The sequence below is a fragment of the Rhinolophus sinicus genome, linkage group LG04, assembly GCF_036562045.2.
Source record: "Rhinolophus sinicus isolate RSC01 linkage group LG04, ASM3656204v1, whole genome shotgun sequence".
Taxonomy (NCBI): domain Eukaryota; kingdom Metazoa; phylum Chordata; class Mammalia; order Chiroptera; family Rhinolophidae; genus Rhinolophus; species Rhinolophus sinicus.
Genome location: NC_133754.1, coordinates 174051524 through 174076174, shown reverse-complemented (window position 1 = coordinate 174076174; position 24651 = coordinate 174051524). Strand labels below are relative to the sequence as shown.

General features: G+C 46.5%; 1 protein-coding gene across 4 annotated transcripts in view; it reads left to right on the top strand.

Annotated features, from left to right (window-relative positions):
- Positions 1-24651, top strand: part of ASTN2 (astrotactin 2) — an 839920-nt gene that overhangs the window by 101686 nt on the left and 713583 nt on the right. For all 4 annotated transcript variants that reach the window (XM_074330925.1, XM_074330926.1, XM_019731189.2 and 1 more), the window contains exon 2: positions 15127-15314. In XM_074330925.1, coding sequence (XP_074187026.1) covers positions 15127-15314 — 188 coding nt within the window. The remainder of the gene's footprint in view (positions 1-15126; positions 15315-24651) is intronic.

Sequence of the window (24651 nt, the reverse complement as noted above, 5' to 3'; positions counted from 1 at the left end):
TGCCTGGTGTCAGTAAGTCTCTTTCCAGGACTTCAGGCAGAAGGGATGAAATACCAAATCAGTGGAATTTTTTTTTTTCCCATGACAAAATCAGAGAGGATTAATTGGATGGACAACTCAGGAACAGAGACTATTCTGTTCTCCTTTGCGCCATGATGGTCATACCGGAAAAGATGAAATAGCTTTCAGAGACGGTGTGGGAGAGGGTTTCGTCTTTCTCCTTGAGAGCAAAACCAAGCCTCTGGGGGAACAGACCCAGAGATATCCCCAGGGCTCAGAGGGGCATTTCCTATGGCAGCCATGTGGATGCTTTCTTGGCGTGACACAGATGCGTCGTTTCATGAGGAGGTGCATGTGTCTGGGAGCTCGCTTGTGTTTTGGGAGCACAGGTATGCTCACCTGACTGGGCATCTCTGAAGGTAAATTTAGGTGGTGCAGACATGACTTCCGGTGGACCTGTGCCTCCCCTGGCCTGATCGCCTTGTAAATGCCCTAGAGATGATTTATCTGACTTGGTCCTCACTCCCAATGCCAGCAAACAGCCGGGCTCTCCCTGTGATTGGCACAGCTGCCTATCCCAAGGGCATCCTGGCAACGCGGTTCCTTCTAGTATGTTTCACATCATGCTGCGGACAGGCACCAGGGTGGTGGCGGTGAGGGTGGTCGGAGTGGGAACACCACGTCATTACAGAGAAACATTCAGAAAAGGTACACGTGGCCTTACTGTGAAGCATTGTAATGGGGGGGATGGAAGGAGATCGTATGTGCAGACAGCTGGGCACAGATCCTTGCGTGCAGTAAGCACTTGATAAGTGTTAGTCATTCTATTATTTTAGATGAAGTGGCTACACTATACCAGGCAGAGTTCTAGGCCCTGGGACACAGGGATGAATAGGACAGCAGCTGCCTTCCTGACATTCACACTCCAGGGATTATTCTAATGTTATTCTTTCCAGTTTGTGTGAGGAAAGTGAGACCTTGAGATCACATGAGGAAGGTGTGACCTTGAGAAACAATGTGAGTTCTGCAAGGTTACTCAACTAAGAACTAGGGTGTCAGACGTGGGAACCCAGGTGGCTCGTTTTAGAGACCAAGCCTGATCCTGTGCTGTATTAGAGTGCGGGGGTATTAAAAAATGGGAGAGGATTTTAGCCTTTCTCATTGAAACCCCTTGGTTTCAGTTTTCCAGATATATTCCATGAGGTCGATTAGTATTAATTATAACTATAACCTTGGCACAGAGAACAGTTGAATCAAAGTACCCTCTCATGAATGTCTGCCATTACTTCTCCCAATGAGCTAGTGAAGGAGCCAGGCGAGGGATCAGTCCTCCCATTAGACAGATGAGAAGACTGAGGTCAGGAGGTATAAACCTCTTGCCTAAGGTCACAGAGCCAAGACCAGAATGGAATTTATCTTTCCTGACTGCTAACCTAGCAATGTGGGAACAACCTTCCATCATCTCACTGGGGAGAGGAGTCTGGCATTTATGTAAATCGAATAAAAAGTTGTCTCAGGAGTAGTGACAGGAGTCCTTGGCCTGACCCTGTGAAGAAGGGCATGATTTGCCATCATTCAGGTACTCACTGTCCTGGTCAAGAGGGACATTGAACACCTGAACCTTGTTTCTCGTCCTTCTCTGACACAGGTAGAAAATCCAGAAGGTCCTTCCTTCCTCTCCACCCCCAGCCCAGCATCCTCTCATTGTCCCTTCCCTGCCTCTGGGCACCATCTGTGGCAGCTCTAAATTGGACTGAATGGTGAGGAATTGCAAGTCAAAGGGTCCTATACTCATCCCACCGACGGCCTGGGGCTCTGTGCTCCACAGCTGCCTTATAAGTAAGGGTAATGGAGTAGGGACAGCTTTATAATCAAGGGTGCTCTGAACACACCAAACTGGCGAGGAGCTTATTTAAGGAATATTTAAGGATACTGTGCACTTGGAGCCAATCGATACCTACTCACTCGCTCAAATCAGGGCCATGGAGATTCTGATTCGGAGGGGGAGGCATTGCTGGAGATATGGTCGGATCCCGCCTTGGGAAATGTTCACTACCTGTTTGTTCTGTTCTGCTCTCATTCACTGAGCATGTACTCTGAGCTAGGCGTTAGGTAGCAGGCAGCAGATAGACCAGGCCTTTAGTTTTAAGAAGCTCAGAGGCTTGGGGAGCAGAGGGTAGGTGAGGTGTGAAATAACTAAAGGAGCAATTACAATATTGTGTGGAGGGAAGCACTGAGCAATGGGGCTAAGCCAGCCTTGGGGGGCAGGAGGCATCACGGAGGAGGAGATATCTGCAACTGTCCTTTCAGTTAACTATTGCTGTGTAACAAACACCGCCAGAACTCTGTGGCTTTAAACAGCTTTTAGCTCGTAATTATGTGGGCTGGTAGTTTAGGCTGTGCTTAGTTGGGCAATTCTAGTGACCTTGGCCGCTGGGCTCTCTCATGAGTCTGTGGTCAGCTGCTGGGAGCTGGGTGACCTAGGGTGGCTTCTCTCACATGTCCTGCGGTTAGCAGCAGGCTTTATCTGGCCCGACATGGACAAACGGGCTGTGTTTCTCTCATCACCCAGCAGGCTATCCGGGGCTTCTTCACGTGGCAATTGCTGGACTCTCAAGAGAAGCAAATACGGGCAAGCCCTGGTATCCAAACACTTTGCAAACCTCTGTTTGTATCATTTTCGGCATTGTCCCTTTGACCAAAGAAAGTCACGTGACTGACTGGGGTTCAAAGGGAGGAGCAATACATAGGCTCACTTCTTGATGGGGGATCTGCAGTGCCCCCGTACACGGTGTAGCTATAAGGAGAAAAACTGGTTTGACTGTTGAGATAGTCTACTTACCGCTGAGTCCTGAAGATTAAGGGTTAGCCAGGCAAAAAAGAGTGGGAAGAACAGTCTAGGTAGAGAGAACAGTGTGAACAAAACCATGAAGTTGTGCTTCTAAAGGCAGGGGGACAGGGAGGGAATGACACAACGGCAGACGTAGGGAAGGCACGGAGGCTTTCTTGTCATGGTTGGACCAGAGCAAATGCCATTTGATCCCGGTTGCTGCTATTTTGATAGATGCTACAAGGAGCTATCACAGGGGGTGGGCGTGAAGGTGGGGGACAGGCCAACCCATATTTCCTTAGACTGGGAGTCCTTCACGCGGTCCCTCCCACTTCTGGGTCTCAGTCTCTCTAAGTGTCTTTCCCAGCCACGATTTGTCTGTAATCCCATCTGTGAAACTGGAATTTGGAGTCCCACCCTCTTGGGATTCTACTTTCATTTTGTATCAGCCCATATTTATTAAGCACCTGCAATTGCGAAAAATGCTGAGCTACCAAGAAGATACAACAGCAATTCGTGGCCCAGAAGAATCTCACGACCCAGCAAAGGAAATGCGAATGGTTGAGGTTAGGGATGCAGGGAAGGGCGCAGAAACCTGCCAGAGGAGTGCAGGGCTCAGAGGATGGAGAGGGGCATTTTGGTCAGATCTCACTTCAGCTGCGTTTTGAAAGGTGGATAATGTCTCTGTGCAGAAGAGACTAGGGTTTTTCCGGCAGGAGGCACAGCATGAGGCTGGGGTGCTGTTTGGGCCGGTGGACGGTGGCCTGGAGTGCAGAGGCAATAGGCCCAGGCCAGTGTCTGGCCCCGGGAGAATTCATCGTGTAAAGGTATCCCTCCAAGTCCAGCCTATCCCGCCTTGCTGCAAATAGCTGGTGGAGTCAGTGGCAAGTATGTTCACTGTCTTAGTCTCTGTGCGGTTGCTGGTTTTACAGGTTTTGCTTTTCTCCCCTCACTCACAACACTGCATGGTACCATGTTCTCCTGACTCATCACATTTTATTGCCTGTCACACCTGAATCCCAGCATGTGACACTCAGATGTGAAACCCTTTGTGTTGAGGTGAGGGTGTTGGGGATTAACAAGTCAGACTCAGCAATGACCTAAGGAGCCATCCTAGTAGCATCTTCAGGAAAGGCTGAGAATTGAGGGAATTCTGTATCCTCTCCCCAAGCTGCTAAATCACCTTTACATGTCAGAGAGGCCCCACCTCTTCCCTCTGTCCTGGCTGCTCTGTGAATCCTTGTCTCTAATTCTTGAAGAGCACTGGATTATGAGGCTGTGTGACTTAAGACAAGTTGCAACCCCTCTCTGGTCTTCATTTGCCTGTCACTAAAGTGGTAGGTAGATCACTGATCTTCATCCCTTTATACCTGTTGTAATGTGATTGTCCATGATTCCAGGTCATAGCCAATAGGGGTGACTAAAAAAGGGAGGGGGTCGCTGAGGACCAGATGAAAAGGTCTTAGAGACTTTCCAAGTGAATTATGAAGTTGTATGTCTGTGACCTCTGCCACCTTTTCCTCTGGGTTTGATACTATGTCATTTCCCATTACTCTCAAAACAACCTGATTCTTCTAGTCCTGTCAGTGGTAAAATAGAAAAAAGAGTGAAGAGAAGACAGACATCTGACTGGGAACATGTGTATGCTAATACTATGCTGGACTCCTTCAAACACTTGATCTCCCTTAATACTCGCCACCATTATAAGAGATTGCCTTTACGATCCCTGTTTTCCATAGGAGGCAGGTGAGATTAGAGAGGGAAACTTAGCATACGAAAGGTCACCCAGTGAAATATAGGCGGGAGCAAAGTGCTGTTAAAAATGCATTGTCTATAAGACAGAATGCTCGATATACCTCTCTCAGAGGACATATTTGCATCTTAAAAGTATAGGGAGCAACATTTGACCCTAGCAAATGACCTTATGAAGATGAAGGATGAAGAGCGTCCGACTGACCTGGGAGGATACCTGTCCTGGTACTTTTATCACATTACCCAGTGTCGAATCGATCTCTCAGTCTTTTTACTCCAATGTGAAACTCCTCTTCTCAGCGCAGCTGGGTTAGATGGGAGAACACTGGATTTGGAGTCAGGAAACCAGATCTTGAATCCATGCTGTGTCACTTACTAGAGGGAAGATCTTCGGGAAGTCCCGTCACTTGTTGGGGCCTCAGATATCTCAGCATCAATGTGGTGTTCTGCTACCAACCCTGTCCATGTGGGGTTTCCATGACGTCTAACAGACAATGGATGAAAGCCCCTCGCCTAGTGTCTGGCATGTAAGCAGATGGTAGTGAAAGTTAGTCTTGGTCTCCATTCTCTGGGTGCTCTCAGCATCACTTTGCAGTGTTGGGGAATGAGGAAGGGTAGAGAAGCAGAAAGACTCATTGACTGTTTGGGAGCATTAAAGAAAGAAGAAGAGGAAGAGGAAGAGGAAGAAGAAGAAAAGGAAACACAGAGAAACCAAGCGTATATAGCAAAGCTAAGTGGCAAAGAAATACCAGGGGAAAATGCAGCAAGGAGGGAGGGAAATGGTTCAGGAGAGAGTAACGAGGTGTAATGCGAATCCATTCCATCGACCCTCCATCTATTTTCAAATCTAATCTAAAACGGTATGCTGTTCTCTCTTGCCAATATCTCTTAATTCTTCTCTTCCCCTCCCTGTTTAACCTGGTATAACTGTATTATTTATCTCCACCGAATGGCTTGGGTAAACAGTTCTGTGTAAAAGGCAAAGTTCCCAAAGGAGGTGGGAATGGGCCAATCAGAGGCAAAGGCAGAGATAAGAAGTGGCGATGGGGGTGGGGAAGGAGGGCGTCTGAGGTACACCTGGGATATTCTCCTCCAACTGCTGCTGCAGGGCCAGGCTGCGTCACAGCTCCTGCCATCTCTGCACCTTCTCTCCACACCCTTCCAGGTGTCCTCCCAAACCCAGCACTGCCGTGACGTCATCCTGTGGGCATGGAACCTGGTCTGTCATCGGGATATCTTATACTTACGGATTCTGCCTACTTGCCTTATCGAAACCCCTGATAAAGGAGGGGTATTAAATCTCCCCTGACACACGTTCCTGTAACATCCCATGCATCCTCTTTCACGGCCAGTACCACATGAGTATTGTCTCCTTTGTCGATTTTCCCTTTTCTTTTCTCCTAGATTATGATTTTCTTGAGGGCAGGGGACTCATAAAATGTGCATTGAGTGATACGTTTATTCAACAAATATTTGAGCCCCCGATGCATGCCAGGCACTGAGAATAGTGATTACTGAGACAAATACAGTCTTTTGCTATGAATGAATGAATGAATGAATGAATAAATGAATGAGTAAATGGTTGAATAAAGGAGCTAACTGAGACGAGGGAAAATGCCACCACTGCTCTTGGTTGGTAGGAACTGAGGAAAACCCAGACTAGAATAGAAGGTCTGTGAGGGCAGCAAATTTATCTTGTCATCCAGTCTATCCACACAACCTAACACTGTGCCTGGCACATATTAGACAGTTGAGAAATATTTATGGTAGGCAGGTGGCTAACTGATGGGGATAATATTGCATTTACTTTCAGGGCTAACTGGGGGACTTTGTAGATTTCCAAGCACATTGCTAGGTGTGGCCTTATTTTTTCTCAGTTCTATGTTACATGTGATGTAAGTAGGACAGATCATGACCCTTCCCTTAACACATTTTACATAAAAAGAAAGATGCTTCGTGATATGTCCGCAGGTAAACCAGGTAGTTGGTACAGAGGCATCACACAAATCTAAGCTTCCAACTCCAAATTCAGTGTTCTTTTCATTAACCCAAGCTGTGTGATTATTGGTTATGTCAGAAAGACTGGAATATATCTATCCAGCCATTCATTCATTCACCTATCCATCCATCCACCCATCTGCCCATTCATTCATATCCATCCATCCAATCTGTCTACCTTGACATTTTAATTTATCGTATGTAAATCAGCCTCTGAACTGGGGTTTGGTCTGATGGCATAAAGGAGTCCCAAGTGGGACCTGGCACTTTTTTTTTCTGCTAGGAGATAGTTCACAGGTAAGAAGTGGTAGCCCCTTCTTATTTTCCCCTCTGCAGACTGGCCATTAGCAGTCTCTGCTTGCTGCTAGTGATGAAGCTCTGTGTTTTCCTTCGGCATCCTCCCACTGCATCCTTGTGCACATTTGCAACCCTCCTGCCTTCTCGCCTGCGTGTCGCTCCTCCATCTGACATGTTCTACACGGCCACTTTTAAAAATCTTACCCATCCTTTAAGACTCCTCCATGAAGACTTTGTAGATCCATCCAGAAGTCAACTCCTCTCCTCTAAGCTTCCTACTTTGATTTATAGCTACTTATAGCATGTGTTTTCTCCATTCTTTAGATTGAGCTCCTGAGAATAGATTCCCGTAATGCCATAATTCGGGAAAGGTTGGTTGACTAAATGAATCTCTAAAATGAGCACGTATGTGCCTCTGCCACAGAGGTAATATATATTCTATGTAGAAAAATAAATCAGAACATGATTAAAATCAACACTTATCCGACCATTTAAGGAGTACCATTCTTGATGCTCCAGTACGTTTCTTTCCAGCTGTACGTATATGAACTTATATCTAAACAGAATCAGATGATGTTTTATTTTCTGTATAAATTTTCTGTCTCTCTTCATGAGAATGCAAGCTCCTTGAAAGTTAAAGTTCTGTCTTTCCCTTCATTTGCATTCTCCAGGGTACCTAAATTTGAGCCAGATGTTAAATAAATTTTTATAGAGTTGTTACATGGGAATCAAGCCGTCATTGACATCCTGAGTTGCCATCTCTTCTCTGTTCTTTGGGGGTGTCCTTCTGAATGCAAATATGCGGACAGTTCAGTTCACCTCACTAGACATTCACAGATTCCTCTACTCTGTACTCGGCTGCTGTGCCAGGACTAGGCTACACGAATGGCTCTGATGTGTCCCTGTACTAAAGTCCAATGAGAGAGGTCAGCTGTATAAACAGATCATTTGAACACAGAGACATACTCAGACCAGAACGGTGGTAAAATAGGATATGCTAACAGTGTATACGCAGTGATATGTAACACATGTAGCTGTGGAACGCCTACTGAAGATCAAGATTAATGCTGAAAACTAATTTGTTTATCTCATTTAATGCTCACAGCAACCCTATAGGGCAGGTTCTGTTAGTATTCTCATTTGACAGGTGGGGAAACTGAGGCACAAAGAAGCTGAAAAGCGTGTCCAAAACACACAACTTGAACACAGGAGAGTTGGGATTCAGATTCATGCAATTGATCTGCCGTCTGTGCAGCCTGAGGCATCCAGTGTTTTCTTTTTGTGGAAGCAGAAAGGAACACCTAGCTCGTAGGGGGCTTAGGGGAAAATCTGGAGTAGGGAATGGGGTTCAGTGGGGAAGGCTATTCCAGACTCTGAAAACACATCTTTTAAAACATTGAACTAGGGGGCCGGCCCAGTGGCTCAGGTGGTTAGAGCTCCGTGCTCCTAACTCCGAAGGCTGCCAGTTCGATTCCCACATGGGCCAGTGGGCTCTCAACCACAAGGTTGCCGGTTCAACTCCTTGAGTCCCGTAAGAGATGGTGGGCTCCACCCCTTGCAACTAAGATTGAACACGGCACCTTGAGCTGAGCTGCCTCCCAGATTGACTTGGGAAAAAAAAGAGTCCTGGAAGTAGACACTGTTCCCCAATAAAGTCCTGTTCCCCTTCCCCAATAAAATCTTAAAAAAAAAACAAAAAACACTTTGAACTAGGAAACAGTACCTGAGTTTTGAACGTCTCCGTTGACAAACATTTTGGTTTACGAACGCTGTAAACCCGGAAGTAAATGCTTCAGTTTTCGAACACGCCTCGGAAGTCAAACATGTCACGTGGCTTCCGCTGAGTGCAAGACCCTAAGGCCTCTCTGTGGGCTGTTTTCGAAGGTTCAGAACACGAACGGTCTTCCGGAACGGATTATGTTCAAAAACCGAGGTACCACTCTAGTATATATGGGCAGATACATACACATTTAAGCAGATTTAACATAAATGCAAGGAAAGAAGTGAAAAGAGGTAAGGTGGAGGAAAAATACAGGTGTCAGTCTCATAAGATTAGGTTGATTCTGAGGGCAACCAGGAGCCTTTGAACGGTTTTGAGCAAAAGGGTGACATGGCCAGATTTATAAGTTAGAAATTTAATCCTGGTAGCCATCTGAAGGATGGTGGGAAGGAAGGAAGCCTGGAGGTAGGGACACCAGTTGGGGTCTTCTGATTAGTCTCCATTTGCCCCTTGAGGTCCACTTCCCACCTTTTCCCTCCCAGCTATTTGCCCTGGAAGGCTGACCTGTATGATTTACCTCACTCTTGGGTGTTTGGTTGCAGTTAGGCCACGTAAGGCACCTGTAAGAGAGATCCAGGTAGAAGGAGGTTGGAGCTTTTCTTACCTACCACCTGCTTGGTGGCCATACCTTGTCAGTAGGTGGGTTATTCTACTGAAGGGCACAGCTCCTGTCTTGCAGGCCTTTCCTACAGCTGTAGCTCTTTCAGGGTTCTGTAACCCCGCCTCCCTTTGCCTCTCAGATCTAGGGTGGTGACAGCTTCTTGCTGCTTCCATCTCTGAGGTGCTTCATCATTGGTTTGCCTTGCCCCTGTGTGTGATGATTAATTTTGTGTGTCACCTTGACTGAGCTAAGGGATGTCCAGAGAGCTGGCCACACATTATTTCTGGATGTGTCTGTGAAGACGTCTCTGGAAGAGATTAGCATTTGAAACCATAGACCAAGTAAAGGAGAGAGGCTTTCATCGATGTAGGTGGGCATCAGCTGATCCGTGTGGGCCTGAATGGAGCCAAGAGATTGAGGAAGGACCAGCTGACTCTATGCTTGAGCTGGGACCCCATCTTCTCCTGTCCTCAGGCATCAGCGTTCCTGTTGTCGGGCCTTTGGCCTCACACTGGGACTTACACCACTGGCTCCCCTCGATCTACACCATCAACTTTCCTGGGTCTTCAGTTGGAAGACGGCAGATTGTGGGGCTTCTTAGCCATCGTAATCCCTCATAATAAGTCTCTTTCTGTATATCTACATGGTCCTATTGGTTCTGTTTCTCTGGAGAACCCTGACTAATATACTCCCAAAGCCTTTGTAAACGGTCCCATCAGTCAACATTTCTTAGTGCCCTCACTGTCTCTTTTCTGACGAGACCCTGACTGCCACAGAGCCATTTGAAATAGTCCACAGGAGAGAGGATACGGGTTTTCATTAAGACGACCATTGCCGAGATGAAAGTGAGGGTGTGGGTTTCAGATATATTTCCCAAGCCCACGCATCAGGACTTGCTTCCTGGAGATGACCCCCCGTGAATGCTGGGGCAGCTTGTGGCCAGGGTGGTTGGTTGGAGTTGCCATCACTAACACGTCCAACTCTTTGCCTAGGCAGTGAGTTCATCTCACATCATGTCTGCTTTCCTCCCAGGGAGGCAAAGACCATTTGCAAACTCATCAGAAGTACTCTCTGGCCTTCTGCAAATAATCGGCTGGAGGGTCATCTGGTGCTGTGGAATCAGAAGGCGGATTAGTTAGCCCCTTGGGAGATGTTACCAAGATGGCTGATGATCAGAAGCGCTGCTTATTTTCATAATGACCTTCAGGAATTAAATAAAAACACAATGAGTGCCATAGATTAGGAAGAACAAGCCAATTAAAAGCACAACATGCCTTTGGGATTTTTTATTTCTTTTCCAGGAGGCTGAAAGGCATCTGTGGCTGCTGAGGCAGGATGGCATTCTACCCAGAATCACTGATGAAGGCTGATCCTCTAGCTTGGCTTTAGCAGGGTGGTTGAGGGGATTTGCGCCTGTTGAATATTTCACAAGTTGCAGCCCATGGGGGGAGAACAGTGAAAGGTGGAAAAGCAATCCCTGGGTTTCTTTATGATTCCAATTTATAATCAAGCTCTTCTTGGTGGGAGGGAGGCAGGCACTGGAGTCAGCCTACAGCCGGAAGGCATGGGGCACCAATTCTCCCACTTTAATATCTGCTGTTTCATTTTATATTCATCATGTCAGCATAATCTGCCTTTATGGGAATCATCTTGGTTCCCGACCAAATGCGTTTAGTCCCCCTTTTGCTCTAAGTTTGATTGTAATATGACTTGAAGACTTCAATGAAATGTTTATATAGGAAGACTAGGGGATGAGGAAAGGGAAAATACAATTGGAAAATCAATCAGCGGGGAATTTCAAGAGCTGGCTTTGGTTATGTTACTGTGTTTTGTTTTGTTTTGTTGACCTGTTTTTAATGGACAAAGGACTGGCTCTCTGATCGAGTATACTCTGCTGATTCCCTACTGCATCCGGAATAAAACATAGTCTATTACCAACCATTCAAAGCCCTTAACTCCGTGTCTGAACTCCATTTCCAACCTGACATTTGCTGCATTCTACTTACACATGTGGCTTCAGTGCCCTGAGATACTCAGCCCCTCAGCCCATGGCCAGGGGCTCTTCTCTCCTCTGAGGGCTAACAATATGCCCATCCTCTTCAACGCCCATATCGCTATCTTTTAGAGTACTTCTTTATCCCTAAGCTCGGAGAGTCCTGTCCCTCCTTTGATTCCCCGATGGATCTTTACTTACTCTTGCTTTAATTCTCTAATGAGGCTGAAGACTACCTTCCTCATCTTGTGATGGATATATGTAAGTATGTGTGTATGCACGTGCACGTGTGTATATGTATTTGTCGTCAGCGATTCAATAATTATTTATTGAGCACTTATTATGTGCCAAGTATTTTTCAAGTACTTGAAATACGGCAGGAAATGAGACATGTAAGATTCCTGCTCTCCTGGAGAGACAAGCTTGAAATGCATATTCAATAAAACACGTAGGGTGAATTTCTCATAGTGACAAATGCTGCAGACATTTTTTGTACAGGGGATACAGTAGCGTCTGGATGTGTGTGGAGAAGGGTGCTTCAGCTGAGAGTGGCAGGGCCTCTCTGTGCAGCTGTCATTTGGGCTGAGAGACAAACGCTGAGAAGAAGCCAGCTTTCAAGCTTTGGGGGGAGAGTTCCAGACAGATTAGGTAGAAAGAATACATGACCTGCTGTGTGCCCTGGCCTGGATGAGGGACAGTTGTAAGTTCTGCAGGGTCTGAGCACGTGATGAGGGGACGATGGTAGGATGTGGGTCAGGGTACACCGTGTCCTGCGCCACATTGAATGGAGAGTGGGCACGTGTGTGGGCAGTTACAGGGGCGAGAGAGGTGGGTCGAATTTCAAAGGACTATGAGCTTCCTGAACACAAGGCTATGTCTAATTTCACTTCATATTCTGAGCTACTAAGCTGCCCGCAATTGAGAAGGGCCTTAATCAAGTGTGTTGAACGACTAAAGAAACACATGAATGAGTGAATGAATGAATGAATGAATGAATGAATGAATGAATGAAAGATGAACAGAAGAATGAACAAAGCCTTCTGTTTCCTCCAAGGCAATTTTCGCTTTGAGTTCTCATGGCCCTCCTTCCCACCCCAACAGCGGTTTCTTTTCTTTGTAATAGAGTAAGTCCAGACCTATTCTCTGTGATTCAATATTTACTGTGTTTCACACACTGTTATTATCATTTAACGTTTACTGTCTGCTGACTGTGCACTCATCACCATAGCAAACAAAGAGCTCAATCTGGTTTCGGTTCATGGGCTAATTTAGTCAAGGAAAAGGAGATATTCTGAGAGCAACTGGCATAGCAGGAATTGCACGAACTGGGGATCCAGCTGGGTACAAAGTCCCCAATGACCTTAAGCAAGTCATTAACTCTCGGTCACCCTCGGTTTTCTAATCTGAACACGGGGAGGGCGAGCCTGTTCCGAGGGAGGATTGCAGACACAGGCTGGGGAGAGCTCTAGGATGAGGGGTGTAGCGAGGAAGCATGCGTCCACTTACTCTGCCTCTGTCTGTACCAGGCTGTGTCAACCAGATGTGGCCTGCCCTGGGACTCTCTGCCATGCCACACCAGGGACTCTTAGCACAGGACGTGCCCGCCTACCCGGTGGCACAGAGTTCTGGGCTTTTACACACTGAGAGAGAAATGGGAGAGGTCCTGAGCAAGGCCATTTACCCTGATGTCTTCACCTTGCCTTGGCCCAGCTGGCGGGCTGCCACAGAAGCTGCTGCCAGGACCTCAGGTGCTGAGGCTGGGAGGTGGGGTGGGAGGGAGAGACGGTGCTGGGGAGATACCTGCTTCACAGACTGGACACCGAGCCAGCCTCCCATCCTGGGCCCCACAGTGAGCTCTCGGGATCCTTTGGGGCCCATGTTCTAGGAGCCAGTGAGCTTTTGTGGTTATTTCCCTCCCTTCTCGAGTCTTGGTGCAGCAGGGAGGCCTGAGCAGATCTGCGCTTGGACGAAGAACGTACAATGTTCCGGTCACTTTGTGTTTTCCATGGAATGGGGTGGGAGGCTGTTGAAGGTTTAAAGCTAAGGGGTGGCTTGAGGAGGATTCCTCTGGCTTCTGGTTGAGAAGAGAGAGAGGAGGCAAAGGTGGAAGAAGAGAGTCAAGTTAAAAAGCCCTTGCACTAAACCAGGCGAGAGAGAATGGTGCCTGGCCCACCCAGGCGGTTGCAGTCGGTTAGCTGAGAAGCGCTGCGTTTTGGATGGCTGTTGGATTGCCTGATGGACTGGGTGAGGAGTGGGGGAGAAAACAAGCAGTCAAAGATGTATCAGGATTATTTTCAGAGCAGCTGAAGGGTGACTTAGCTCCTGTCCCTATGAATAATAATAATGGTAATAAATATTACTGTAACTCTTTTATGGCATTTAGTAAGTGCCAGATGCTCTTCCCCTAAGGAGTTTTCATTGTGAACTTCAAGGACTTCGTCTACTGGGAATGGAGGATATGAAAGGAATGCCGTCAAATTTGGTGGGCAAACATGCTCTCCTCATGTCTTCAAGGTGACCCTCTTGCGTTCAGTGTCACAGATGCAATGGGTGCTGCAGTGGGGAATGATGGGGAGAGCTGACCTGTAAGAAGTTTGAGCTCCCCCTCCCCGCCCGTCCTCCTCAAGCGCACACGTGTGCATGCGTGTGTGTGTGTACACATGTACATGACGTCCTTGGGAACTGTAGAAATACTGTCTCTAGGTCAGATCTGTGTCTTGGGAAGAGGGTCCAAAGTTCCAAGGCTCAGACGCTATTGAGGCTGCTTGTCTCCTGCTGGATTGCCTCTGTCTCCTAGTACGGAATCTCACTGAAGTGAAGACCTGACAATTAATTCTCCAAGAACAACACCACACTTTCCTTTTCTTCGCAAGACACACTGATAGGCCGTATCCTTCGAGGACATTTCCAAGGACCTATCCCTCTAGTAGGTAGCACTATGAAAAACTTGGAGCATTCCAGTACAAGGGCACTTTTGGTACCTCTCTCTGTCTGCCATCAGCCTTCTATGTAACAGGAGGCTGTGCTGGTATGATTATATGGAATGGGAATACTATTAAAATGATTTTTTTTGTATGTACAGAGGGAAAAACAGCACAGAGGCAAGGGTTGTATGCATACCCATCCATCAAGTCAGGTGACTACCAGTTACTAGAAAGCCCTGACTTTCCATTGGTTATCTGAGAACATTGGGGTGGGAAAGTAGCTTCTCAAGTATTTTTAAGCCACAGACACCTTTGTGCTAACACCTTGCTTGGGAGTGAAGCATATAGACCACCCCAAACTGAAGCTGTTCTGATTGAAGCTGTAGAAACAGGCTCAGAACAACCCTCTTCTCATCAAACTCCCTTCCCACAAAGGATAACCCTGGGGTACCTTGGCTGGTCTGATTCTCTTGGGTCTTTTGAGCTCTGAGGTTCTGTTGCTCTGCCGTGAGTACTTCCAGCTCAGCTTCTGAAGAAGTCACACTCTGAACTCCCACTCCTCTCACCATGGCCTCCTTCATCTTCCAGTTTCATGGCCTCAGAAGGATGGAAGCACTTCCACCCTCTTGCTTAGTTTGGTTCCACTGTTGGCACAGAAGGAATTATGTTATCATGCATGGTGCTACAAAAAAAAAAAAAAAAAAAAAGACACAGGCAGACCTGTGTTCAAGTCCTGCCTCTGCTCTTCTGTTGCTTGGGGTGAATCTTAGCCACAGCTGAGCCATCTATAAATGGAAATAATGCCCTCTGGCTCATACATTTGATGTAAGGACAGGCATCCTCGTACAAAGTAGGTGTCTCCTGAGCTCCCAAATATGTGTGGCTTCTTCCCTCCCTGGAAGAGCGAGGCTGGCATGAAGCTCACCCAGTGCCTTGTGTCTTGTCTTGCAGAGATGTCAGGCACGGCAGCTGATATCTCGCTGGTGCACTGGAGACAGCAGTGGCTGGAGAACGGCACCCTGTACTTCCACGTCTCCATGAGCAGCGCCGGGCAGCTGGCCCGGGCCACTGCCCCCACACTCCAGGAGCCCTCGGAGATTGTAGAGGAGCAAATGCACATTCTCCACATTTCCGTGATGGTAAGTGAGTGGGACTGAGGTGGGGGGGGGGGGCGGAAGCAGGGGAGGGGAAAGGGGAGAGAGGATGGAGCGGGGCAGGGGATTGTCAGCTGATGGAGGGAAAGAGCTGGCCGAGTGCGAGAGGTTAGGCTGATGAAGAGAGGTCAGATGGATTCCGTGGTGTCACTTGGACTGATGCATACCCATCCATCATCTGCCAGCTGTGACAAACTAATTGTGCTTCAGAGAAGAAAATAAAGGGTCTCCAACTCCTTGGCCTTTTGTCTGACATCTCTGGGAATAGCTGTTTAACATCTGTCACGTGCCTGGCCTGCTCTGCTGAGGGCTGAGGTTCAATAGAACTGGCCTTTCCAAGAATGACTGAACAAACAAAATCAGAACAAAATTGGAATGGGGCTGCTCTTTCCCAAATGCCCTTGATGTGGCAGGTGGTTTAACCTTTACAACACCCCCTGCAGTGTAGACACTGCATGGTGGTCCCTGGAGCTGGGCTGGACATCGCTGGTGCAGTTACACACAGAAGCTCCTCACTGCCCTCACTTTATAGTTGGAAATACTATAAAGAAGGCAGAAAACCGTCCTTAAGATCACACAGCTGGTAAGAGAGGGAAGTGCTCTTCAGTTCCAAGTGCGTCTGGCTACAAAACCTACATGATGCCCTCTGCACTCTTTCTCTCGGGGTGAGAATTTAATCACTGTCACATCACGGACCTTATCTCATTGTGGTCTTGCCAAGACTACATGAAGTCAGGTGTGTCACCTCCACACTGGAGGTGAAGTTCTAGGCACAGAGACGTAAAGTGGCCTTCCATCTCTATGGGTCCCGTAATCTAGAACTCTCTGAGTCCGTTGCCTCCTCAGCTAAGGCTACTAAGGCTGAAATCACAAGAATGGTAGTCTGAAATGGATGTGGGCTCATATTAATGGTTTCTCTAAAAAGTTGTGATTAATGATCTTGCATGGTAGGTACAAAAAGACACATTTAGTATGCAGACTGCACAGGGTCTAATTGGCCGGAGGAGAGATCACATAATAGCTATAACTGACATCCCCCTGGTGCCGTTCACTGCTCAGCCCACGCTTACGTAGTTTGCTCCTTTAGCACAGCTCTACCAGACGCAGGAGGGTAGGAAATGTTACTCCCAACCTGAGTGAGGAAGAGGTGAAGTATTGGCATGAAGCCACTCACGTGAGTAAACCTACCACCCACCTCTTCATTTCTTCCTTCTGTGCAACAGTCAACATTTTTTTTTTTGAGTCTACTATGGAGCAGATCTTAGCGTTTGGTCTGTGTTCTCTCGGTTCCTCTTCAACTAACACTGCATTAGACATTCTGATGAGGGCTGAGTAATGGCTTGGAAGTTTTCTCTTTTGGGAAAAACACACCCAAACCCCAGCCAGACAGTGATGTTAATTTTGGACCTAATGCATGCTCATCACGTGGGGGAACAAATCAAGGCCTTTGTGTTATTCACGGAGCGAGTGTGATAGACTTTTCCCGCATATATATTTAGAGAACGACACACAGCCACATGTCAAGCCAAGTGGGTACCTGTGTGCTAACCTTGGGGTGCAAGTTTGTAAGTACCATCTCAGGGTACTTGCTGAGTTCCTCGAGAAGCATGGGCACCATCTAATATTAAGAAGGCCTGAGGGGGTGGTACTGCTGCTCTTCTTTGAGAGAGAGAGAGAGAGAGGAGGGAGGAAAGGAAGGGGAGGGGGGGACTTGGTTTTAACTAATATTTATGAGGCATTTTCTGTATTTGGGCACATCCATCCTTGCCATAACCCAGTGACCTAGATAGCACTATCTCAATTTAAAGGACCTTGAATGGGCTTTCTCTGCCTCCAGGCCCAGTGCGAATTCCACTGAATCAGACTGTATCCGCAAGGGCTGTCGGTGTTTCTCACCTCTCCTTTCTGCTCAGTGAGTTCAGCTTGGAAGGAAAGACTCACTAAGACTCAGCTGTCTCTGAAGTTCTTTGTAATGTAGGATGTAGCTGGCAGAGTAGGTCCTGTGGCCCACTCCAGACCCTCCCTGCCCATGCGCTGCAGTGACCCGTGGTTCCACCAGTTCTTTTCCTCTTTCAGGGCTCCCACATCTGGCTCTTTCCTGTTCTTATCTTACCCACAGGAGACAGTCATGTCCAGGAAATGTTGAACCCCAGGGCAGCCATTGGTGGCAGCCCAGCCTGTCAGAGGTGGGATACACCTCCGTGAACACTGCCCTCTATGTAGAGTTCGGGTGACAGGGAGCTTAGAAGCAAAGATCCTGGATGCAATGTCCCACTTACTGTGCCACTAACTGAACACTTTGAGTGATCTTGGGCATAGTCTGTAACACTGCTGTGCCTTGTTTTTTGTCAACTATAAATGAGGGTTCTACTAATACTTACCGTGCAGGTTCACCAAGCACTTGGATCAGAGGAGCTTGGCATATGAGAGTTAGCTTTTATTATTAGGAGAACTTTTATTATTGAGACATGCTGATTGTTATATCCTTGTATTTCATAGAGGGAGAACATGTAGAGGCTAGGACATGTACAGGATTTCCCAGCCAGTCGGTGGGGCTTGGCCTGGAGAATAGGCCTCTCTGTGGCTCAGACTCTGGCCTTGCCATTCCGGCCACAGACAATTCAGCAAAACTAAAAAGAGTGCTCCCTCTGTCCCCCCAAGCAGCTATACAGAAGGGCCTTCACAGAGGTTGGGCTCTGTCTCCCCATTTCACAGATGAGAAATCTGAGACTCAGTGACTTTAGTTGACTTGCCGAAGACTTCGTGGCTAGTAAGAGGACAGTTGTAGGATGAGGCTTTTCCCAAGATTCCAAACTCATGTCACCCGACTACCCATGAGACCATGGCTGTCACTCTGTCACACTTTGCACTATTTTCGTCTTTGGTGAAGATCTGAGAGGGTTTGGGAGAAGACCCAAATCATTCAGTCAAATCTGAAAGAAATCTAGAGGTCAGTGTTCTCCGTCCGCTTTTCTTAAACGTCCTACCTGTCCGAGCAGGGCAACCAGCTCCAGCTCAGTCACTGGAATGTGCTATAATCCTTGTCCACTGGAGTGGAGCCAGGATAATTTTCAGGCGTGTTAAGACCTGAGTTGAGCATCTACTTTGTCCCAGAAGGTTGCTTTATCTGGCTATTAATATCCCAAGGATCATGCAATGAGGAGATAGTCAGTGGACTCAGGCTAGAAAGAGAGAGTGGGGGGTCATCTCATCTAATCCTCGGCTCCAGCTTCAGCTACTCTGAGCCGTCACCCACATGCCTCCGCCATGCAGGCAGCATGATGCAGAGAAGAGAGCAGAGGTGTGGAATCCACAGTCTCTCTTACTTCCTGGTTTATGATGTTTTTTTCTCTGAGGGAGTCCCTTCACCTCTTTGAGCCTCAGTTTCATTATCTATGAAACAAAACTGCTCTTACCAATCTCACAAGGTTATTAGGTTATTGAGAAGAGTGAAAGAAACATAGATGCGTAAACAGTACCTAATGTCCAGCCTGGCACATCATGGGCACACGATATTATCCTGGCAGCAAGGTTTAATGGACTCTAATCCGGAAGTCAGAAGACATTGGGTTTAGTCTTCTTTTTGCTCTCACTTTGCTATTGATCTAGAGCAGGGGTGTCCAAACTGCGGCCCACGATCCATTGTTAATAGGCCCGCAGCCAATTCCAAAAATATATTTAGTTTACTTAAATAAACCAGGTGAGTCAATACGTACTTCACGTCGAGTGAGTGGCCCAGCCGTTTGTGTATTTTACCGCATATGGCCCGTGGTGAAAAACGTTGAAAAAAGTTTGGACACCCCTGATCTAGAGACTTAATAATACCTGCAATTATTGAGTATTTACTAGGTGCTAGGTTGAGTTCCAAATTTCACTTTGCATGCATTGTTGCAATTAATCCTCACAACAAGTCTTAAGGTGGATACTATTACTATGTTTATTTCATAAATGAGAAACCTGAGATGTTAATATATTCAACAGCCAGTGGTGTGACTTCGGCACACAAAGGTTAAATAGTAAAAGCAATATTTTACTCTCTATAGACTGACTTCAGAATCTCTACCTTTAATCTGTACAGTAGACCACAATTTCTCTTCTCTGTGCATTAGTTGCTGGCTTAAGTTATAAGGTAGTGGGGGTAAGGTCTTACAAAGCCTCCCTCCTTACATGCAATCCGTGGTGATAAGGGAGTTTATGACTTGGAAGTGAACTCCAAGATGGAACAATGTCTCTGTCCCTAGCTTTATGACCTTGGCCAAATCCTCCTCATCTTCTGTAAAACCAGTGTAACATTCCCCAATCCTTAGAGTTTTTCTAAGTTCCAAACGAGGATGTACATGCAAGCGTCCTGCACAATCTAGGGGTACCACGCGCATTATTCCATTTCATTGTTTTATTAATACGTCTGTAAGATAGAAATGGCTGACGAGGAACCTGGGACTCGCGATGTTTGTAACTTGTTCAAGTTCACGTCACCAGTGAGTCCTGAACCTTGGAGTCCAACTCCTGTCGGTCTAAATTGAGACTCTGCTCTTGGGCATAATTCTGCACGGTGCAGTGCCTGACATTCCCTAAGTGCTCAAAAAGTGGTCATTGTACTCAAAAAGTTAGCTGGCGTGACGATATCGGCCACAAAATAGTTTAAGAAAGGAAATGTCTGATTTGAAGTGTGAGAAGAGAAGACCTTTAAAGACCCATTTCCTTCAAAGGGACCATCTCACAGAAAATTATGCAGATGTGCACCGATGAGCCCCAGTGAGGGGCGGGGCTGCAAGGGACCAACATTCCTGCTCATGGCAGGACAGAGAACAAACCTTTCAAAGTATCTGAGCTATCCAGCAGTAGAGTGGACTTAGTCAGAGGGTACTAAGTTCTTTGTTCCTATGGGTATGCAATCAAAGGCCCAAAGCCCTATTCATCAAGATTTTGAGAGGAATAATAGTTACATTAGATGACTATTGTATTTGCTTCCAACTTAGAAGATCTATGATTCTATGACATAATAATATATAGAAAAATACTTTGAGGATTATAAAATGTCACATAAATCTAAGAAATTATTATTGCCATTCTCAATCAGTAGCTTTGTTTAAAGGATCTGTGTGATAACGGGGATAATACTTTTTAAATCTTTCTGTGAAAAATAGATTTAGATCACTTCCCCAACCATTGCATTTATTTATTCCCGGCATATCATGCATTCCTTACCTCATTGATTTAATCACTCAATCATGCAATGGTTTACTTGCCGACTGAACCTAACAATGAAAACCTTATCTGTTAAAAAAGAAAGAAAAGAAGAAGCTTTCTAAAAAATCAACCGCAAGTTCAGAAGAAGCCAGCTATATGGGTCTGGCTGCTAAAAGCAGCCCTACATTTTAAGTCATATGAATGAAGGAATAATTTTCTGTTCAACTAGTTTTAGAGGTTCTGTGAGACTTGAAGTATTGTGTTTACTTTTGGGGGTTCCATGACAAGAGGAAAATAACTAGCTGGACAAGTTTTGAGGAAATAATCAGCATTGAAGAACCTTTTAATAATAATAGTAACAACGCTATCACAATGCGTGGTGTTAACCGTCATTGACACCAATTTCACTCATTTAATCCTTACAACAATCCTAGTTCAGTATGTCGTGATTGCCCCTGTTCTCCTTTTGAGAAACTGTACGCACAGAGAATGTCACTAACAGGCAAAGACTGTGGACTTGGTGTCCCGAGGTTTATATTTGGGCTCCCTGACTGACTGGCCTTGTGACTTGGACATGTTTCTTCCCTCTGCTTTCATGTCACCTGGAACAGAGTGAGGATGGAATGCCTCCTGAAGGGGACTGCTGTGAGGATTCGCTAAGATGACACACGCAGCACATATAAGCTAGAGCCTGACACACAGTGAGGTCTTCATAAGTGTTAGCGCTCGGTGATTCATAAGTCTGTCCGTTTCCTAGGGCTGCCATAACAGAATGCCACAAACTAAGTGACTCAAACCACAAAATGTGATTGTCTCACGCTTCTGTTGGTTTGTGGTCTGAGATCTAGATGTCAGCAGAGCCGCACTGCTTCTGATGGCACTAAGGACGGGGCAGTTCCAGGCCTCTGTCCCGGCTCCTGGTACTTCCTCGGCTTGTGTCAGCAGAAATCCAGTCTTCACATGGTGTTCTCCGTGTAAGCATGTCTGTGTCTCTGTCCAAATCTGTCCCTTCTTTATAAGGACACCAACTATACTTGATTGGGGCCTACCCTAATGACCTTATTATAACTTGATAGCCTCTATAAAGACCCATTTCCATATAAGGTCACAATCTGAGGTACTGGGGATTAAGAGACCAACATAGCTTTGGAGGGAGGGGACAAAACCGAACTGACAGCATAAGTGTTATTGCTGTGTTACGTATAAGTGCTATTATTGAAGGATGCCAGGACAAGCAATGTAGGAGAAGCCAAGCCATCACAGAAGGCAGTTTCTAGAAACCTTTCAGAGAGAAGGCAGACTAGTGGGGGAAACATCCTGGCTAGGAGGGATTCATTTAAAAGGGAAGGCAGGAAAAATCTAGTAGTGGACAAACCATGTGATGCACAGAGCACTGAAAGCCATGGCCTGGCACTAGGTGTCCCAGCCCTGCCGCTCTCGTGCCCCGTGACCTTATACAAGTCACATCCCCTTTCTGAGCCTTAGGGTCCCCTTCCGTAAATTGAGATCAGCAAGCTTGTACCAGTTGCCAAGACATGATGAAGTTTGACATTACAATTATCCCAAGTACATTTTTAAGTAAGTGAGCCATAACTCATGAATCCCATTTACTTTTTTTTTAACAGAAAGTGGAATTATTTAAATCACAATTTTATTTTATTTATTAATTCAAAAAAATTTTAGAACTGTAAATCGCAGGAACCTTGTAGCTTGGCCTCGATTTGCCTCAACAAGCGTTCACTAAAAACCTGTGGGGTCTCTAACTAGCCTTATGGGAAAATTATTATAGCGGAGTAAGTCGTGGCTTCTGTGTATGGGAAACGTGGCTTATCTACTCCAACACAGAGGGACGCAGCCTGGGGAAGTTGAGCGAGCGTGGAGTTGGGTGTCAGGAGGCCTGGTTTCAAGCTCAGACTCTACCTCATCCCAGCGATAGAGATTTAAACAAGCCTTCACCTCTCTCAAGCTTCTCATTTGGTTACTGCAAAATGGAAATACAATTAAAATCATAATATTGAAAAAAGATAATGCACATGAAAGCATTTGGCAAGATTTTCCCCAATCAAAGGAACTATCAAATATGGTTGGGACGTTGGAGCTGAAAGCACCTTAGACCTTACAGAATCCGACTCTTCTTAATGAGTCAGCTTCTGCTTGTTTATTCTACAAGCAAATTATGTGCATCTCAGTGACTGACCAAACAGTACTTTATTCCTCATGAACATCACATGTCAGCCGTTGTAGTCACTATGGCTCAGCTCTGCACGTCTTCTCATCCTGGAACCGTGGCTGAAGGGAAGGCCCAGGCTGAGACATTTGGTTTTCCTGGCAGAGGGAATGAGCACAGTGCTGGTGGAAATCTAGGCTACCTCTTAAAGGTAAAGCTCAGACATGCCTTCTGTCACATTTTGTGGGCATCTCACAGGGCCAAGCCCAAAGCCACCGGAAGGGGTATGTAAATCTTTATACTGAATGGGCATGTCAACAATTGCAAACGGCAGTAAACTACACCCCACCTTCACTTTACAGATGGAGAAAAGGAGGCCAGAAAATGGTTGTTGTCCATCCCTACAGAGTCTACCTGGGCCAACAATCAAGCCCAGATGGAACAGGTTAAAAAGGTATCCGAAGATGGCAAGAGGCAGCTCAGGAAGAGGGTCCAGAAGTGGTTCCTTTAAACCTCCTGGCCCAAACTAGAATGCAGGATGGGAATGGGTGTAAGAACATACAAGAAGAAACGTCTTCATAATACGAGTCTGGGGAGGCAGACAGAAACACAGACAGGGAAAACTAGACATTCACCAGTATTTATTGAGCCACTATACTAGGCCTATAGAAACAGCCAGAGACAGAGATAGATAAAGGGAAACTGAGAAAAAGGGAGCCAAGGACAATGAGAGAGCTGTCTAAACATAACGGGAAATTACCAGGAACAGGCAGAAAAGGACTTAGCAATAGAAGCAGGGGCAGGGAAAGAGGAAACAGAAAATAAAAACCTGAGGAAGCCACACCGGGAGAAGGAAACAAGGCAAGCTAAGCAGAGAGCAGAGTGAGAGGGGCACATGGACCCCTATCGCAGGGAAGAGCTGTGGAGGTGGGCTGGAGGGGTGAAAGGTAGGGCTTTAGGGGTGCGGAGGAAGCTGAGGAGGAAGGGGGTTCAGACAGGCAGCGTCCAGAGAGACAAGGCGCCTCTGAGGTGAGGCATCTGAGTCAGTGCATCTCAGAAGAGGGGCAGAGGGGATGGTGAGCCAGGCTGCAGGGCCAAGACCTGCGGAAGGAAAGGGGGAGGGGAGATCCAGGCACTGCAGAGAAGCAGTGCAGACTGGGGCAGAAAGGTTGGCAGAAGAGTCAAGGTGAATGTCCCCTCGGTGGCCACACCCCTCCTCCTTCGCTCTAGCCTCTTGTTCCACGTTTTATTTTCCTCAAGATCCTGGGGGTTTTGTATGTTTTTCTAACATCCCATGAATGAATGGGGTGTGTGTGCATGTGCAGTGCCGCGCTCACATGCAAAGTCCGCCCGCAGTAAAAACAGGAGGTGAGCTTAGTTTTGGACACATTGGTGCTTCCACCTCCCCCTTCAACTAATTCTCCTTTCTCCCTTCCTCCCGATCCTCAGAAAGCAGCTTAGTTTGCTGGAAATTATGTGGGTTTGGAGACAGACAGATGGGGGTTCAAATCGTGACTCTTACCCTCACTGCTGTTTGTCCTTAGACATCTTCCTACACTTCTCTGATTCTTAGTTTCTCATCAGTTTTCAGATCCCGCGTTCATGTGGCTGAAGAGAGAACTAAATAATAAAAGACACATGAAATGCCTTAGACCAACATGGGAAAAGGTCTTTCTTTTCTTTTTTTGCCTTTTAAAATGTTCTCTCCGAATTTTGCCCTCGGGCTAGGCCTTCACAATCATCCTTTGAGCTGAGTTGGGCAGGAGTCATTAAGAATATCGACCCTAAACTACAGGTATAAATAATTGACTAAATAAATACATGGGATAGAGGAGATAGCCCTTCCTTACAGTAGAGTCCCAATTAATAAATGTAGAAGGAAAGAGGGAAATAGAAAATCACTGTTGGAGACTCACCACGGTAATGATTACTACTGACAAGATCCACTGATGTCTACTAAAATTA